Source organism: Rhinopithecus roxellana, chromosome 3 (assembly GCF_007565055.1).
Source record: "Rhinopithecus roxellana isolate Shanxi Qingling chromosome 3, ASM756505v1, whole genome shotgun sequence".
Lineage (NCBI taxonomy): Eukaryota > Metazoa > Chordata > Mammalia > Primates > Cercopithecidae > Rhinopithecus > Rhinopithecus roxellana.
In genome coordinates this window covers 33,583,441-33,601,534 of record NC_044551.1, presented here as the reverse complement: position 1 = coordinate 33,601,534, position 18,094 = coordinate 33,583,441, and the positions used below count along the sequence as shown (strand labels likewise).

At 42.7% G+C, this 18,094-nt stretch overlaps 1 protein-coding gene, 1 long non-coding RNA gene and 1 other non-coding gene across 3 annotated transcripts in view; 1 reads left to right on the top strand and 2 right to left on the bottom strand.

Moving 5' to 3' along the window:
* The window catches only part of LOC104669103, a 31,443-nt gene extending 30,923 nt beyond the window's left edge, over nt 1–520 (bottom strand). Inside the window, exon 1 of the long non-coding RNA XR_748935.2 lies at nt 16–520. This is a non-coding gene — a long non-coding RNA (uncharacterized LOC104669103). The remainder of the gene's footprint in view (nt 1–15) is intronic.
* A 4,668-nt stretch (nt 521–5,188) lies between these two features.
* Nucleotides 5,189–17,267, top strand: IL12B (interleukin 12B). The gene is made up of 7 exons (XM_030926644.1): nt 5,189–5,375; nt 8,717–8,992; nt 9,540–9,657; nt 11,531–11,745; nt 13,156–13,313; nt 15,238–15,369; nt 15,952–17,267. Exons 1-6 carry the CDS (start codon nt 5,288–5,290, stop codon nt 15,367–15,369), a joined length of 987 nt encoding a protein of 328 aa, XP_030782504.1. The 5' UTR covers nt 5,189–5,287; the 3' UTR covers nt 15,952–17,267.
* On the bottom strand, nt 13,884–14,009 carry LOC115896705. Its single transcript, XR_004056607.1, has one exon. It is a non-coding gene; the product is annotated as a U4atac minor spliceosomal RNA (small nuclear RNA).
* Nucleotides 17,268–18,094: the final 827 nt, after the last annotated feature.

Genomic DNA, 18,094 nt, shown 5'->3' with positions numbered 1-18,094 from the left:
ATACAAACAACATACCTGCAATCTGCTTTGTCCACTTAATTGTATATCTTGGATACAGAACTTGTTTCACTGGAAGGCTAAAAGGCAAAGTCTGGGGAGGCCTAGAGGACACAGGGGATGGGAGGAGGCACTCTGAGCTGGAGGTAAGGTCTCCACCCCCCGCCAGAGCACAGGGTCGGATAACCAGTGGGACTGCCGGCTTGGCTGCCAGGGCCCTCCCCGGCCGGGACAAACGGCTGGAGGGAGGAAGTGTGCGGCTGGGAAGCTCCCCTGCTCTCGCCCGGGTTTCCTATTTCCCCCTCCCCGCGCTGAGACGGCGAGGAAAGTTAGCCCGGAAATCTGCACCCGCCTAAAACCCGGCCTGGTCCCAGCCACCGCCCCAGGAACTTCCCCCGCTGCAGGGGCCGGGGTCGAAAGCAGAGATGGAGAAGTGGACCCGCGCGGGTGGACTCCGGGGCGCGGTGGGACTCCGGGGTGCGGGTGGACTCCAGGACGCGGGTACCGTCTCGCAGCGACCTCTGTCGGCGGCTCTGGGGATGGCCCGCATCTGTCTGCTTGTACCTGGTATACGTGCAGGTACGTGTTCCTGTTCACGTGCAGACTGGGCGGGGGATGGGGGGGTCCACACCAGTGTACACTTTTGCATACCTCTTGGCACCTTGAAATTCCACCACGAGAGATATCTTTATTCCGCTATTCCTGTGCATCTGCGTGGAGGCCCTAGGGCCATAGATTTGTGTGCAAATGAAATGAGGATGGAGTCTGGGTGCCCAAGAGGGGTGTCTTGAGTGTGGTTGTCTGTATGCCTCCTTGAGGGTATTTCACTTTCTGCTCCCATCCGCCCCTATGAGCGAGTACCTATGAGCACAGGATGTGCACATATTTGAGTCTTGTTAGTGGTACACCCAGTTTTATCATCTCCCCGGGGTTGTGTCTGTATGAATGTGCATGGGTGTGTGTGTGCACGCGTGTGTTCCCACTCGGGGAATGTGGGCAGAGGTGCATGGAGCCAAGATGGGTGGTAAATAATATGTTTCTGAAATTAAAGGACTAATGTGGAGGAAGGTGCCCCAGATGTACTAAACCCTTTGCCCTTCATCTCATCCTCTCCGACTTGGGAAGAACCAGGATTTTGCTTTTAAGCCCTTGGGCATACAGTTGCTCCATCCTGACAAGAACTTAGCCTCCCATCTGACCGCCCCTTGGCCTTCCTTCTTCCTCGATCTGTGGAACCCAGGGAGGCTGCCTAGTGCTGTCTCTAAGCACCTTGGCCATGATGTAAACCCAAAGAAATTAGCATCTCCATCTCCTTCCTTTTTCCCCACCCAAAAGTCATTTCCTCTTAGTTCATTACCTGGGATTTTGATGTCTACGTTCCCTCCTCGTTATTGATACACACACAGAGAGACAGACAAAAAAGGAACTTCTTGAAATTCCCCCAGAAGGTTTTGAGAGTTGTTTATAATGTTGCAACAAGTCAGTTTCTAGTTTAAGTTTCCATCAGAAAGGAGTAGAGTATATAAGCTCCAGTAACAGCAACAGCAGCAGAAGAAACAACATCTGTTTCACGGCCATTGGACTCTACATCCTGCCCAGAGCAAGGTAAGCACTTCCCAAGCCCCTTCCTCCCTGCCCTCCCTGTGGGCCTGCAGCTGTCCAGGTGTAGAAACCGTTAGTGTGCTACCCCAGCACCTGGCAGCAGGGAGTTGGTGGATTCCTGGAAGCATCCCTGGTGAGTCACATGCTGGAACATTAGTGAAAACTTAGTACTTTGGGGACTGATGTACAGTGTCCATTTTAAAAACCAACTAATAATAACTGTATAGCAAGATCTGTGTGTATGCATATTTTATGGAAATGTTTGTTTTATTTTGAAATGGTATGTATTGATGTATAAAAGTATATTCCTAAATATTAATGCCCGTCAGTGAAAGGATTGTACAGAGCTAAAGTGAGTGGTGCCTGCCTTACTATCGAAACTCTTAAAAAAGCCTTTCATGCATTCCTTAAAGTAATTGAATTCGTAATTATATCTTATAACAATGTTCCAAATCAGACTTGCTCCCATATTTGTGATGGTCTTGATCGTCAGTTGTGATATCAACCAAATTGATAGCTGGGTTCCCCATTCTTGTGGATTAACTAACTTTGGCCCCACTTAAAACATGAAAAGCTGTTATTACTTCCTGAAAAGTTTTTAAATCTGTGAGAAGGGGGGAAAAAAATAACCTTTACTGTACTGGTATCTGATACTTGCCCAGGTAAAATTGTGTGCAACAACAATGCCATTTTAACAAAGGCATTACTAACCCCCAGGTGATGACCCACTTTTTCAAACAAGGAATTTCAAGATACTAGATGGAATGTGGGTAACCTCTTAGAGTTTGTTTTACTGGAGTCTGAAATTGTACGATTTCCGTACATTCCTTCATTCTACTAATAAGTCAGGGAATCCCTCTATGCTGGACTCTGGGGATAAAGTGTGAAACAAGATAGACATGATCCATGGCATAAGAGAGTTCACTCAGTGTGGCAGAGAAGACAAACAGTAAAAAAGAGACTGTATTGTGGCCATTGTAGTAAATGCTATGGGAGGAGGGGAGCAAACAGTGGGTCCTGACTTCATCTAGGCACCATGACACTTTACATGAATTATGTTGCTAACTCCTTACTACAGTAGCATGCCCATTTTACAGATCAAGAGTGTGGGGCTTAAAGAGACCAAGTGACTCACCCAGAGTCACATAGCTAATAAGTGGAAGAGCTGGGATGACAGTTCTAGAAGTCTGCCTGGCCCTCAAACTGGGGCTCTTTGCATGTGCCACCCATGCCATCTGTGACTATATCTTTTTATTTTTTAATAATAACTCCCTTTTCTAATTAATGGTAACAAACAAAATAAAACTTGAAAAAGAGATGCCCACCCAAGTGTCATTGGCATGCTGATGTTGGCACCAGTGTTGGGAAGCCCTTAGCATACCCCAGGAAGTAGGAGTGTGTAACGTGGGGTCCCTTTGTCCTTCATGCAAGGGTTTCAAGAATTTAGAAAACCTATGAAACTGCACACACAAAAATTTGTTTTAATCCTCAAGACTCTCAAACTTACCATGCTGAGGAAATGTGGGCTGAGGGATGGCGCTGCCTAGTATCAGCTGATCGCCAGAGCCAAAGGAGGTGATCCGCCACCATCACCTCTCCTGGACAGTGCTCTGTGGTTTCAAATGTAGGTGATACTAAAATGGGAGTTGTTTCTTAGAACCATGGCCAGGGTTCCCTTGACCCTGAAATGCAGTTCACCTGAGATTGTCAAATGCATCTGAGCCATGCAGAGGAAGGGCTGGGCACACAGCTAGTGGGAAAACCTCAGCGTAAGTGGGTATAAAGGAATCACCAGGAGATACCAGGAATCTCCACTGTTTCCCTTCCAGTGTGCCAGCCTCTGGGTTTTACAGGCCCATGTAATTGCAGTACCTCTGTGTGCATTTCCCTACTGCCTGGAATGACTTTTTTTTTTTTTACTATCCATGATATATAAAACACAGAAATACCAAATTGTTCCCTCACCTCTTCCTCTAGGTTCAAGCTAATATGTTATTGGTTGCCTTCTATAATATGTTGTCTTATTGCCTTTCCCAACAAGCCTTTGAGATAAGTATTATGTCCTTTTTATAGATGAAGAGACTGAGGCCCAGAGAGTAACTTGGCCAAAATTCAAGCCTGTGTCTGTTTAACTTCAAGCCTGTGAATGTACTCACTGGTGCCCTGTGCCAGCTAGTACTTTGCTACAGTCATAACCTAGACTGAAGTGATAGCCATGCCCCTAAAACTTCATGCTGCGGTGACAGCACTGAGCAGTGTCTAAGAAGACTTGACTTCTAGTCCTGTCTCTGCCACTCACAAACTTTATAAGAAAAAAAGTACATAGCAAGGTCCCCCTAGGGTGAGCAGCAGTTCTGACAAAGCTGTGATTTGTCAATGTTCAGTCACCTAACCCAGGAATGCTCATTTTTAAGGTATTTGGCTGTAACAGTTGAGCATTGCCCTTCATATAATTTAAAACAGTGGTTTCAGAACCTGTGTTCCTCCAGACCATGGGTGCTCTGCAAGGTGAATGGAGTTGTTTCAGAATGTTTCAATAATCATCTCTACCTCATTTGTAAGTGGCATGTCATTGTTGCAATCTGAAGATTTTCATAAATTCTGGATACTAACCTAGACTGGTTTCTATATCAGATGGTGGCTGATTTAACACAAAATTATGCATTTCATTATTTCATGGTGGATATATCAATCTGTTGTGGTCTTTTCCCAATGAACACTTTGATTTGCAGGGGTTCTGAACCCTGAACATGGGTTAAACCAGTGGTTCTCAAGGTGTGGTCTCAGCGCCAGCAGCATCTGCTTCACCTGGAAACTTTCTAGAAATGCATATTCTCAGGCCCTCATCCCTGCTGAATGAGACACTCTTGGGGTGGGACTCAGCTGTCTGTTGTAGCAATGCTTCCAGGTTATCCTGACAGTCACTCAAATTTTAGAACCACTAGGTAGGTTCTCTATGTGGGAGAGAGTAATCTTTGAACTTGGAGAACAAGAGAAGCTAAACCCCTACAGCAAGGGCTGGTGACCAGGTCGTTGCCAGAACTTGAAGGTTTGCCTCTGTGTTACCTTTCCTGTCCCTAACCCAAGTCCTTCAGCTCTGGGTGTCCCAGCACACACTGCCTTGTGCTGCCGTGATGCAGATGTGTGGCTCATCTCCCCAGCTGGCGGGGAGGCATCTAACACACTGACTTAATAAATATTTATTGAGTAAAAGTATTTGCTCCTAGGAAGCGGGATCCAGGTAAGCCCTTTTTTTCTCTCTCAACTGCTTCTAGCCCAGTGCTCTTTATGTAGTAAGCACTAAATAAACAACTGCTAGATGTTGATCCAGAAAGCCACATTCCTTCTATAAGCTTTAAGTTTCTCATCTTAAAAATAAGAGGATTGTATCAGACGGCTTGCCTTAGGTCTCTTTCAGCTCCAGAGCCCCAAATACCCTATGGTTCTCTATTTGGAGATGTTCTTCCCCAGAGACTGCCATAGAACTCCTGTAATTTACTTAGTATTTGCTTGACAGTATGGAGAAGAAAGGGGAGAATCAAGATTTTATTTTTTAAGAAAAAGTAGCTAGAATGTGTATATGGTTCACAAAGGTAACAAGAATTATTGACATTCTTTCTTCTCTTTTTCCTTCCTCTTCCTTCTCTTTTCCTCCTTCTCTTCCCCCTGCTTCTCTCCCTTCTTATAGATGTGTCACCAGCAGCTGGTCATCTCTTGGTTTTCCCTGGTTTTTCTGGCATCTCCCCTCATGGCCATATGGGAACTGAAGAAAGACGGTAACCAGCCTCTCATTATTCTCCGTGGAGGCCCCACTTCTAAGCCAGGACTCCTGGGCAGCCACTGGTGGGAAATCAAACTGAAATAGGCAACCATGCACTGGGTCCTCTAGAGAAAGCCATCACTCTGGGAAAATGCAATGCCGTATCTCTCTTTTCCACCTTGATGGTATCTATATTGTTTGGTTTTCACATTGGATGACATTGGTACACTATGGTAGGAAAAGACATATGATATTTTCTAGTATTACTAAAAACCAGCTGTTTCACACAATTAAAATTCCAAAGTGGAGGATTTGCAAAGTATAACAACTGTGTTCATTTCTCATTCCACCACATGATACTGCCCCCTCAGTTGGCACTGTGATGACTTACCTCTGACCAAACACTTTGGGGGGAGCATAGGATTCAGACTCACATTGACTTGAGTTCAAGCCCTAGGTCTGTCAATGATTGGTTATGTGACTTTGAGCTGGGTCACCTCTAATCCTGAATTTCCTCAACTGTAAACTGGATGTTACAAAGCGGATGCCTACCACATGGTTTATTCAATGGGTTAATGAATGCAAAATACAACTCAACAGATAGAAAAATGAAAGTAAATGTCAGCTAGTGTTACTATTTTGGTTGTTTAAAATATCTCTCATAATTCAAGAGATACTTTTTATTATCCCAATGATCAGTAAAAATTATTAGTTGACTAATAGAATAGTTAATGGTAAAATAAAGGTTTCTGCCCATCCTTCTAGGATCTCACACTCAGTAAATGTGCATTCTGGTCGTTGGCTGTACCTGAAAGACCCTCAGATGTTTATCACTGAAGCCAACATCATGATGTTGGCAATTACTATCTTTAATTGTATAAAATAATAGTTCGTGTTTATTGAGGGCAGTGTCTCACTTAATTCTCACAAGACCCATATGAAGTAGAGACTGTCTGTATCCCATTTTATAAGATGCTGGAAACTCAGGCCAGAGAGATTGAGTAACTTGCCCAATGTCACAAACCTGGTAAGGGTAGAACAGGGACTTGATCCCATTTCTGTCTTGCTTCAAAGCTGGTGCACTTAAATTTGTGAAAAAGTTTTTACAAGGACATGAAGTAATTTTTTCCTGGGTCTTTGGAGAGCTGAATAAGAGGAAATGGACATAAATTCAGGATGAAAAGGTTTCAGCTGATGATCAGAAATAATCTTTTGATATTCTGGAGAGTACCATCTTGAAATGGGTACCTGAAAGAAATTTGGGACCACTCCTCTCTTCTCAAGAATTTTGGGAAGACAGCAATCCAGCCACCCCTTCTACATGAGGGTTTCAGAGATTTAGACACTCTCTTAAGTAAAGCCAAAGGCCTGAGCCAGGGGTATATGGCAGATCCCTTCCAACCCTGGGATTGTTAGTGAGCTCAGGAACCTTGGCCCTGGCATATTTGACCCCTTAGTGACTTCTGATTTGGTAAACCACAGAAATTCCAGAAAATCAATGCAAGAAACACTCCGAGGTGTGACAGGAGGGCAGACGATGCAGTGAGGCTAAGTGCCAGGTTCTTGATGCTCCTCTTCAGCTTTCCTCCTGCAGCTGTTTACCCTGCTGTTGAGCAAATGTCTTCTAGGGCTTCCGAGCCTCAGTTGGCACAGGAAAGTAACCATGCTGTTCAGGTGTCAGGGGGACAAAAAAAACTAGAAAAAGTCAAACGTGCCACATGGTTTTACATCAGCACAGCTAATCATTTCCCCAGAGTTGGACCCCAAATGCTTTTGACCTCTTATTTTTGTGATCCATTCAGTTCTTATAATCTAATTGATGTAAAGTGAAAACTTTATATATTCTACAATGCTTTACATCCGGAGGCCAATAACAAGAACCACCATTTATAAAGCATGTAAGAGCACTGTGTTAAACTCTTATGTCAATAAGCTTATAGAATCCACATATCGACCTTCTAAAGCAAGGGTTAATATTTTTCTTATTTTAAAGATGATGACACTGAGGCTTAGAGTAGTTGAATGTCTTGCCAAATGCCACAAGACTGGAGTAAGGGCTAGAGCTGCTTCTAAATCCAGGCCTCTGTCACTCCAAAATCCAGGCTGTCAACCACTGTGACTCATAAACTTGAGCAGGCATCAACATCATCTGGAGAGCTTAAAAACCAAATGACTGAATCCATCCCAAAGATTCTGATTCAGCAGCTGAGAATTTGCATTTCTGATCCATTCCTAGGTGGTGCTGCTGATGGTGTTTCATCGATCATGCTTTGGGAACTACTACATTAAACAATTCTATTCAGTTAATAATTTATGCATGGATAAAAACATGAATGAAGCTTTGCTATAACACACTCTGAAATACTATGCTAAGTCATTCCTCAAAGGCCAGTTTAGACACCAGCATTAGGCATCCCTTGCAAAGCCAAGAGACAAAAGGTCTGTGATGTAGCCCTTGTACTTCTGACTTGATGTGACCACACTTAGATCCTTGGCCTCAGTACCCTTCTTCATTAAATGGGAAGACTAAGATCTACTGGATTGCTTCATAAGAGTGTAAGATAGCTAAAAACAATAATACTAATACAGAGAGAATGAAAATCTCCATTGGTAATTTAAAACAGAGGAAACTAAATCCTTAAATATCCATGGAAAATTGTTAAGAGAGTTTCTCTGTACAGCTGGCTGACTCTTCAGTCTATAAATAACAATAACTAACACAGAATTTACTGTGTGGCAGACACTGTGCTAAGTACTTTACATGCTTTTTTTTTTTTTTTTTTCATTTAATCCTCAGTCAAATGTATGGCAGATACTGTTATTATTATCATTTTACAGGTGAGGAAACTGAGGCTCATGATAATTAAGTACCTTGTTCCAAATCCCCCAGCTGGTTAGTGGAGACAGGATTACAGTCTTGGTTAGTTGTTCTCGACACTCTGAGCTTTTAACCACTATGTTATTCTGCTAAATATTGTACTCTGCCGTATTCTTTATGAAACTGAAATTGTGCTGGAAGTTTCTCTCCCCTAGACCTTTGGCAAACAGTCTTGTGCTGTTTGCAGTTTTTGGTATATTAAGGTGTTTCCAATTTGCTGAATAACAAAAGGTTACTATTAAAGGCAGCCTTCCAGTCAATGAGTTGATGGCAGCTATAAAACTCTTTGTTTCTCTTTTCCATGACCTTGAGCCCAAGCAGGGTCTAATGCCTTGAGATCATCTCAGCAAGCATTTGTCAAATACTTGTTGTGAAAAAGGTTGTGTTTAGGCAGTGGGGATGCCCAAAGGGTTAATGAAACACAGTCCCCAGAGTTCCTGGAGCTTACAGCCTGGTTCTTTACTTCCTGTGCATTCCAGTTTATGTTGTAGAATTGGATTGGTACCCGGATGCCCCTGGAGAAATGGTGGTCCTCACCTGTGACACCCCTGAAGAAGATGGTATCACCTGGACCTTGGACCAGAGTGGTGAGGTCTTAGGCTCTGGCAAAACCCTGACCATCCAAGTCAAAGAGTTTGGAGATGCTGGCCAGTACACCTGTCACAAAGGAGGCGAGGCTCTAAGCCATTCGCTCCTGCTGCTTCACAAAAAGGAAGATGGAATTTGGTCCACTGATATTTTAAAGGACCAGAAAGGTAATTCTATGCCCTTGGATAGTATCAATTTTCTCTTTCGCCCATAAGAGATAACAACAACAACAACAACAACAACAACAAATTGAAAAGCCAAGTCATGATAAGTGTAGTTAATGAATTAATATCAAGTCTCTTATTGATGTTAACCTCCATTTTCCTTTGCTTTCCTGGACCCTTTGGGTTATTAACCATCAAAATCTCATATTAAGGGAGTTTCATGGTCAGTCTGAATGCTTAGCCTAATGTTTTCTTTAAATAATGGTGGTATTATTTAATGGCTAATGGAAATTAACCAATAGTGTATCGCTCTGCACTGGGGTGATAGCCTTCAAAAAATGAATGCCTCTGCTGGGCATGTTAGGTGTGTAGTGTACTCTGCAGAATCAACACCCTACTAGGAGACCCTCCCAATCCTGATGGAGCTACCCAAGAGGGAACGCGTGGAAGAACTTCACCCTGTACCATCTGGTGACCTGTAATTCATCACAATCAAAACCTTTCTGCAAAAAACTCCTAAATATTGAATTTTTGTTCTTTTCAAATCCAGAACCCAAAAATAAGACCTTTCTAAGATGTGAAGCCAAAAATTATTCTGGACGTTTCACCTGCTGGTGGCTGACGACAATCAGTACTGATCTGACATTCAGTATCAAAAGCAGCAGAGGGTGAGTGAAACTGCTCTGGTTTCTCAGCATTTTGCTAGAACTATTTCATTAAGAAATTAAGGGCAATCTCTCAGTGACCCATCAGTTAATGAAAAAGTGAAAAACAAAGTCAAACCCATATTTTTTCAACCGCCCTTCCTTGTCTACACTGAAGAAAGAACATGGAGATTTTAGCCAATCGCTTGAATAATATATGTGTTAGGGCAGGATATTATTGGGAACTGAGAATAGTCTCTGCTGTGTTTAAACCCACTCATCCAAATTGCCTGGCCATGCTTTCTGATGGCTCATAGCACCAAAGAAAGGGATAAAAGGAGAATTCAAAGCTACAAATGACTTGCTGAAATTGCACCTGGAGTCAAAAATAAAAACAAGAGCTCCAGGGTGTAGATCTTAGGGGCCCTGAAGCAGACTCCAGAACTCGATGAGGCCTCTCGAAATTTTCCCAGGGCCACCTCAACTCCTTTTACTTCTGCTGACACCACTAATCTGAAGTTCGCTGTTGCTCCAATGCACTTGGACTTTCCCTAAGAAAGCAATTTCTTAGGGAATAAATAAAATAAATACAAGACCTATGCGTTAACCCCCATGTGACTTACTTTAATCATCACCTAAGCAAACCCCAGGTGACCATCCTGAATTTACTATTATTTCACTGAGTAAATTAAGCATTGGGGTCTCACTTTTTCATCTTTAAAAGGAAAATGCTTACTAAAGAAATGTTTCTCCAAGTGCATAAAGACATAATCAGCAGAGGAATGGTTAAATAAAACATGGTACACTATACTCTGGTTTAATGTGCAGTCATTGAAATGGATAACCCAACCTATATGTTTTGTCATGGAGAGCTCCCCATAATATGTTCAGAGGGGAAAAGGGTAGTTACATAATCATATGTATACAATTTGATCCTAGTTCATAAAAATAAAATCCATATGAATATTTATAGGTAAAATATATATAGTGGATATATATAATGTGGAGATATATATTACATGGATTATATATATAATGTATTTTATATATATATATATATATAATGTGGATATACAATTATCTTGAATATTCATTGAAAAAGTTCTGGACAGGCACAGTGGCTCACACCTGTAATCCTAACTCTTTGGAAGGCTGAGGCAGAATGATTACTTGAGGCCAGGAGTTCAAGACCAGCCTAGCCAACATAGTGAGACCCCCGTCTCAGCATACTAAAAATAAAAAAATTAGGTGGGTGTGGTGGCACACACCTGTAGTCCCAGCTACTTGGGAGGCAGAGGGAGGGGATCACTTGAGCCTAGGAGTTTGAGGCTGCAGCGAGGTCTCATCCCACCACCGCACTCCAGCCTGGGTGACAGAGCAAGACCTTGTCTCTTTAAAAAAAAAAGAGAGAGAGAGAGAAAGAAAGAAAAAGAAAAAGGAAGGTCTGGAAGGATACAACAAGCTATTATTAGTACTTATACCTGTGGAGAGCAGTTAAGGCTGAAAGAGGCATATATTTCTTTCCTTTATATGGATCTTTATCATCTTTACTTTTATAATTAGTGTGTATTGATTCGTGTATTGATTTTATAATTAAAATGGGAAAAATGAATTTAAGTTTTTAACAAAGGGGTTTAATAATCAGGGATTCTAGATCTAAAACAAACAAACAAACAAACACACAAAAACTTCCATATTCATTTAGTCCAGAGACATGTAAGTGCTCTTGAAGCTAACCTTTTTCTCCTGGGGAGGGTGGTTTCTTACCTTCTGGGTAGAAATCAGCCCAGTTGGAGAAACTGTGTCCTTGGACAACAGTTGAGGCCTTACCTGCCTTACTGGCTACAATCACTCTCCCTAATGTGTAACACAGGCTAATTTCTGTCTTTGACTTCAGCTCTTCTAACCCCCAAGGGGTGACGTGCGGAGCCCCTACACTCTCTGCAGAGAGGGTCAGAGGGGACAACAAGGAGTATGAGTACTCAGTGGAGTGCCAGGAGGACAGTGCCTGCCCAGCCGCTGAGGAGAGGCTGCCTATTGAGGTCATGGTGGATGCCATTCACAAGCTCAAGTATGAAAACTACACCAGCAGCTTCTTCATCAGGGACATCAGTGAGTGCTGGATGATTATATGTGCTCCATAAAGAAAGATACCATTTGTCACATGTTCACAATGCCCCATGCACTGGGGTAGGTGGTTGACAAGCATTATCTCTTTTATTCTGCATCCAAAAACAAAATACAATGTAGATACTATTATCTCCATTTTAAGGAGGAGGAAATTGAGTCTTAGAAAAGGTAAGCAACTTGCCCCAGATCTCAGATCTTACAGCTAGCAGTTCTAATCCAGATCCGCTCCACTAGAGCTGCTCTTTGCTGCACTTTGATTCAGCTGCCAGATAGTTTCCATGATGAATCCCAGAGCCTAATCAAGCCTAATATTCATATTCAGAACCAGGGCTTCCCTACTAGTGGCAATTATTCCCAACCAATCTTTCCTTAGCATTTGAAAAGGGACTTCTTTCTTAGAATTTAAACCCTTCCAAAATGGACATCTATTTGTCTTAATTGGCAGATAGGGATTTCACTGTAAGTCATTTCCTTTACTATTTATTCATGGACCAGGCAGCATGATAAAGTGTAACAGAATCAGAGAACTTGCTTCAAAACTTATGGAGGGTTTGTACTTGGTGGGTGGGGTCTAGTTCACATAGGGTGGCCAAGGAAGGCCTCTATGAGGAAGTGACATTTAGCTGACACCAAAAGGAAAGATGTCAGTTGTGTTAAGAGCAGAGGGAAGCATATTTGCGAAGGACCTACTAGGAGCTGTGATCTTTGTGTGGAGCAGCGCCAGGCCTACAGAGCCCAACCACATACCCTAGCATATCTCCCCCTCCTCTTATCTAGAAGACCTAATTGAGGAAGGAGTCTTTGTGAAACTCACTGCTGTATCCTTCATGCATAGTCCAGTGGCTGGAACATAATGGGTGCTCGGTATTTATGGAATAAACAAGCACATTGAGCATAGAGACAATTGACTATAACTGCTCCCAGACATGTCAGCACCAAAAGCTATGAAAAGACAAAAAAAAAAAGGGCAGTAAATAGAAAATCTATCTTCTCATCCCCAGGGAGAGGCTCGCCTCAGTTCCATGTTCAGTGCAAAGTGAGGGATTAGCACAGGGTGGTCCTTCAGTGCATGGCCCATAACCATTAAAGCAGAGGTCTTCTCACTGTGCAGTCCCATCTGATTGTTCAGTGATGAGGATTCTGAGCATCTCTCAGATCCTGCAACAAATGTGGATCTGAGATGTGGCCATTGAGAGTGACTGCCTTCCATAGTCAGCGGCGTGAGCACCTGCAGCAGAGGTGCCGCACACGTGCCAGCCAGGTGCTCACAGAAGTTAAGTAACTATCCAGCGGACTCAGAGCTGATCAAAGGTGCAAAGGAGATCATAAGCTGAAACCACTGAACTCCGAAGCCTTATTAGTAGAATAAAGCATGTTTATCCTCTTCCACAGTCAAACCCGACCCACCCAAGAACTTGCAGCTGAAGCCATTAAAGAATTCTCGGCAGGTGGAGGTCAGCTGGGAGTACCCTGACACCTGGAGTACTCCACATTCCTACTTCTCCCTGACATTCTGCATTCAGGTCCAGGGCAAGAGCAAGAGAGAAAAGGTAAGAAGTGATTCAGGTGCAGTATATTCCTTGGTCAGTTTTATGGAGACCCACCATAAAGTGAGAAGATGAATGATGATAATAACAACTACATCCATGTATCACTTAACAACAGGGATACATTCTGTGAAATTCATCGTTAGGCAGTTGTATCATTGTGCAAACATATATGGTATACCCACACAAACCTAGATGCTATAGCCTACCACACATCTGGGCTTTATGATCTAGCCTGTTGCTCCTAGGCTGCAAACCTGTACAGCGTGTTCCTGTACTGAATACTGTAGGCAATTACAACACAATGGTTTGTATATCTAAATAGAAAAGATACAGCAAAAATGCAATATTATAACAATATAGGACCACTGATCATATATGTGATCCTTCTTTGACTGAAATGTTATTATGTGATGCATAATTACTTTTTTTTAGCACTTTTCTATGTGTCTAGAACTGTGCCAAGGGTTTTCCATGTTTATTTCACTTAATCTACAAAATTAACCCAACAAAGGCAGCTGGTGTTATTCTTGCTTTTTTACCCCCTTTTTCTGTGAAAAAGAGGTTTTCCTTTTGTCCAGAAACTGTGGCAAGGTAAAGCAACGCTGTAGCTGATGCAGGAATTTTGTGTAGGTGTTAGCAGCACTGCCCTCACTATGTGCTCATTGAACAGTAGCCCAACCCCAAGAAAAGGGTGGTTGGTAGCCAGTAGTATTATCATCATTTCACAAGTGATTGAAGACTCAGAGAGGTTAAGTGACTTTCCCAAGGTCACCCAGCTCGGAAATGACAAAACCAGGACACAAACTCAATCTGCCAGACAGAAAGGCCATGCACCTAACCACCCCACCACCTCTGATATTGGTCATTGATCTTGGCACTCAGAATCAGTCCTGATAGAGGAGACCTGGGCTTCAGAAGTCTAAAATTGCTGTTTTAACTGAGTCCATGTAGTGAATGATAGGACAGGCAAGAGATATTACCCCCAAAATAGATAGCTCCTGGCTGTTCCAGATATTATAAAATTATTTTATTAAACAGAATATCTACATTTACAGAGGCTAAGATATTGGCTTCTCAGTTTCCTCGCCTTACGGCAGAATTCCTTTGCCTACTGCAAGGTTCCAGAGGCCCTTTTGTACAGCCCCAGACTCTTTTGACCCCACTTTTAAAATCAATGGACAAAGCCCTAATTCAGCCTAACATTTAGCATGTGGTAGAAATTCAGTGAGCTAGTTACTCTCTGGGAAAAAAATTAGGTGGGGAGGCTATTCTGGAATAGATATTTATCTAAATATTATTTTATGTCTTGGCAAGTACTTTCCCTATTTAAGATCTGTATGATTAATAGGTGATATTGAGTGCTTCCTATGTGCTAAAGACTTGCTAACAGTTTGACATGATTTTTACCTTGAACTTCTACAATTCTATGAAGTAGGCATTATTGTCATCCCTATTTATAAGTGAGGAAACAGACACAGAGAACCTAAGATATTTTCCTGAAGTTACACAGCTATTAAGTAGCAGTGAAAGGATTTGAAGGCAAGTTTTCTGATGAAATGATCAGGATATGGTATTTCTGAATATCTCAGGGATGGATAGAGCAAATCTGTCTCTCTCTCACCATCAGCTCAGGACTGGGTGACTGGCCATGGGGCCTTGAGGCAAGGCAACTGTGCTAGAAAGATGAAAGCTGGGTCAAACGATTTCTCTCTCAAGGGCTTACAAAGTACAAAAGCTGCACCTATATGTGGAGTGTCTGCCAGTAGGTGGTGCAAGTTCTACGCACTCCTCTGTGAATTGCAAGCGTAGTGTCTTAAGACCAAGATGGACTTGTTTTGGGGGAGTATGCGTTGCAGAAAGAGGCTTGGCTTACCCTGTGACTATGTTGCCAAGGGGCCTTCACAGCTTTCCTTCTCTTTTGCAGAAAGATAGAATCTTCACAGACAAGACCTCAGCCACGGTCATCTGCCGCAAAAATGCCAGCTTTAGCGTGCAGGCCCAGGACCGCTACTACAGCTCATCTTGGAGCGAATGGGCATCTGTGCCCTGCAGTTAGGTGAGCAGGCCCTCAAAGCCCAGTCCAGACCTGCACTCTCAGTACACCTGGGTGCAGGGATATGATTGGGGGCTGCGTTGGAGAGGGAAGGGGGATGGGGTGGCCGGCACCCAGTTGCCAGAATCAGAAACATACATTTATTCACTAACAGATATTTATTTGGTGCCTGTGTTATGTAAGACACTGTGCTGGCCACAGGGATATTGCAGGAAAGAAAACAGACCTGGGTTCTGGCCTCCTAAAGAGAAAGGCAAAGAAGAGAGAGAGGTAGCCAGGAGGCAGAGCATGGAGGACTTGCAAGCTTGCAGGACTCAGAACCTTGTTCTGGGAGCCCTGGGCCCTGAAACCCACTGAAGGGTTTTCAGCAAGGAAGTAACACAATCAGATATTCTTTTAAGAAAACTCTCAAGAAAGCCTCTGGCAAGTGTGGTACCAGCCAAATTCCAGGCCACAGAAGGAAGGCCTAGGCCTTCTGGCATGAAATCCCCAAAACCCGCTTGTCCAGGATGATGTGTTGTGAGAAATAAGAAGAGTTTGCTGTTGCAATGTCACCCCACATAGACTTTTGGCATTCTTTTCCAGGTTGTGATCCCAGGATGAAAAATTGGAGGAAAAGTGGAAGATATTAAGCAAAACGTTTAAAGACACAATGGAATAGACCCAAAAAGATATTTTCTATCTGATTTGCTTTAAAAAGTTTTTTTTAGGATCACAATGATATCTTTGCTTTATTCGTATAGGTAGATGCTAAATGCTCATTGAAACAATCAGCTAATTTATGTATAGATTTTCTAGCTCTCAAGTTGCCATGGGCCTTCATGCTATTTAAATATTTAAGTAATTTATGTATTTATTAATGTATTACTGTTATTTTAACATTTGTGTGCCAGGATGTATTGAATGTTTCATACTCTCATGACCCAGTCCATCAGGATCAGTCCCTACTACGCAAAATGTGAATTTAATTTTATTTATACTGACAACTTTTCAAGCAAGCCTGCAAGTACATCAGTTTTATGACAATCGGGAAGAAGGCAGTGTTCTGATACCAGTGCCATCATATACTTGTGATGGATGGGAACACAAGAGATACTTAAATGGAAACCTGACAATGCAAACCTGTTGAGAAGATCCTGGAGAACAAGATGCTAGTTCCCATGTCTGTGAAGACTTCCTGGAGATGGTGTTGATAAAGCAATTTAGGGCCACTTGCACTTCTAAGCAAGTTTAATCTTTGGATGCCTAAATTTTAAAAGGGCTAGAAGAAAATGATTGACCAGCCTGGGAAACATAACAAGACCCCCGTCTCTACAAAAAAATTAACAATTAGCCAGGCATGGTGGCCCATGCTTGTGGTCCCAGCTATTCAAGAGGATGAGGCAGGAGGATCCCTTGAGCCCAGGAGGTCAAGGCTACTGTGAGCCGTGATTGTGCCACTGCATACCAGCCTAGGTGACAGAATGAGACCCTGTCTAAAAAAAATAATAATAATAAGATTGAAATTAAAATTCAGGTTTAGCTTCAATGGCAGTCCTCACCCCCACCTCTCTAAAATACACAGGAGGATGGCACAGAAACACCGTAAGTGTCTGGAAGGCAAAAAGATCTTAAGATTCAAGAGAGAGAGGACAAGTAGTTATGGCTAAGGACATAAAATTGTCAGAATTGCAGATGGCTTCTTCACAGCCATGTGAGAAGCAGACAGATGCACAGAAAATCTGGAATCCCTTTCTCATTAGCATGAGTGAGCCTGATACACAATTATGACCAGAAAGTATGACTCCATGAAGGTGCTACTTTTAACTAATGTATGTGCTTTCTGTAAAGTGATTACATTTGTTTTCTGTTTTTTTATTTATTTATTTATTTTTGCATTCTGAGGCTGAACTAATAAAAACTTCTTTGTAACCATATTTTGGGCATTCTCAGCTGATTTGAGTACTCTGCTTGCAAGTCTACCAGGGGTGCATTTCTTCCCCTGTCATTTAAGAATTGCCCTTTCTTGAAGTGATCCCATTCCAAATTTTGCAGAGTCACTCTTTCCCCTTATAGTATTTCCAAAGTCAGTGTCTTCCTGACTTTGGGGGATGTCCCTGTAATCTGACCAGGAAGGATCCTTAGCAAGGGCACCGAGCTGCATTGTGCCTTTTTTAGGGGTGGATGCTCTCACTTCTTCCACCCTCTATCCTGGAATCGACTCTACTGGTTTCCCCAGAATCATGAAATAAAACTCTAACCTGGTGCAGCCATGGACATCTCAGCTCTTAGGTCCAGCTCTAGTATTTATTGAGGGTTTGCCCTATATATGGACATGTGCTCACCCTCGGGGTTGGGAAGTTTCAAAAAGCCTTGCATTGTGTCTCCCAAACAGTGCCCACTCCTGACACTGCTTATAAGACAAGGATGAAAAGTTAACTTCACTACCATTAAACGCTGAAATGTTCAGGGTATATGGTATCCTGGGGTGAGAATGAAAAAGAAGGATCTGTGTAACCCAGCACCATCCAGGAAGACTCGTCAGAGAAGAAAGGGTGCCAGCTTTGGGCTAAAGAATGGACAGGGCCTGCCAATTCCCCTTGGTGCTTCCCACGGAAGGAGCAGATGGTGGGATCTTAGGGAATGCACTCCAATTTCCTGCTATCCCAAAAATCCAAGTGTGCACATTCAGGCTTCCTTGCAATGGCAGGGTAATTACAAAAGGGGTGTTTGTTTACATTCCTGATTT

Coding starts and splice junctions, on each gene's coding strand:
- IL12B (XM_030926644.1), top strand. CDS start 5,288: ATGTGTCACCAGCAGCTGGTCATCTCTTGGTTTTCCCTGGTTTTTCTG. Junction 5,376..8,716: donor ATGGGAACTGAAGAAAGACG/GTAACCAGCCTC, acceptor TGTGCATTCCAG/TTTATGTTGTAGAATTGGAT. Junction 11,746..13,155: donor CTTCTTCATCAGGGACATCA/GTGAGTGCTGGA, acceptor CCTCTTCCACAG/TCAAACCCGACCCACCCAAG.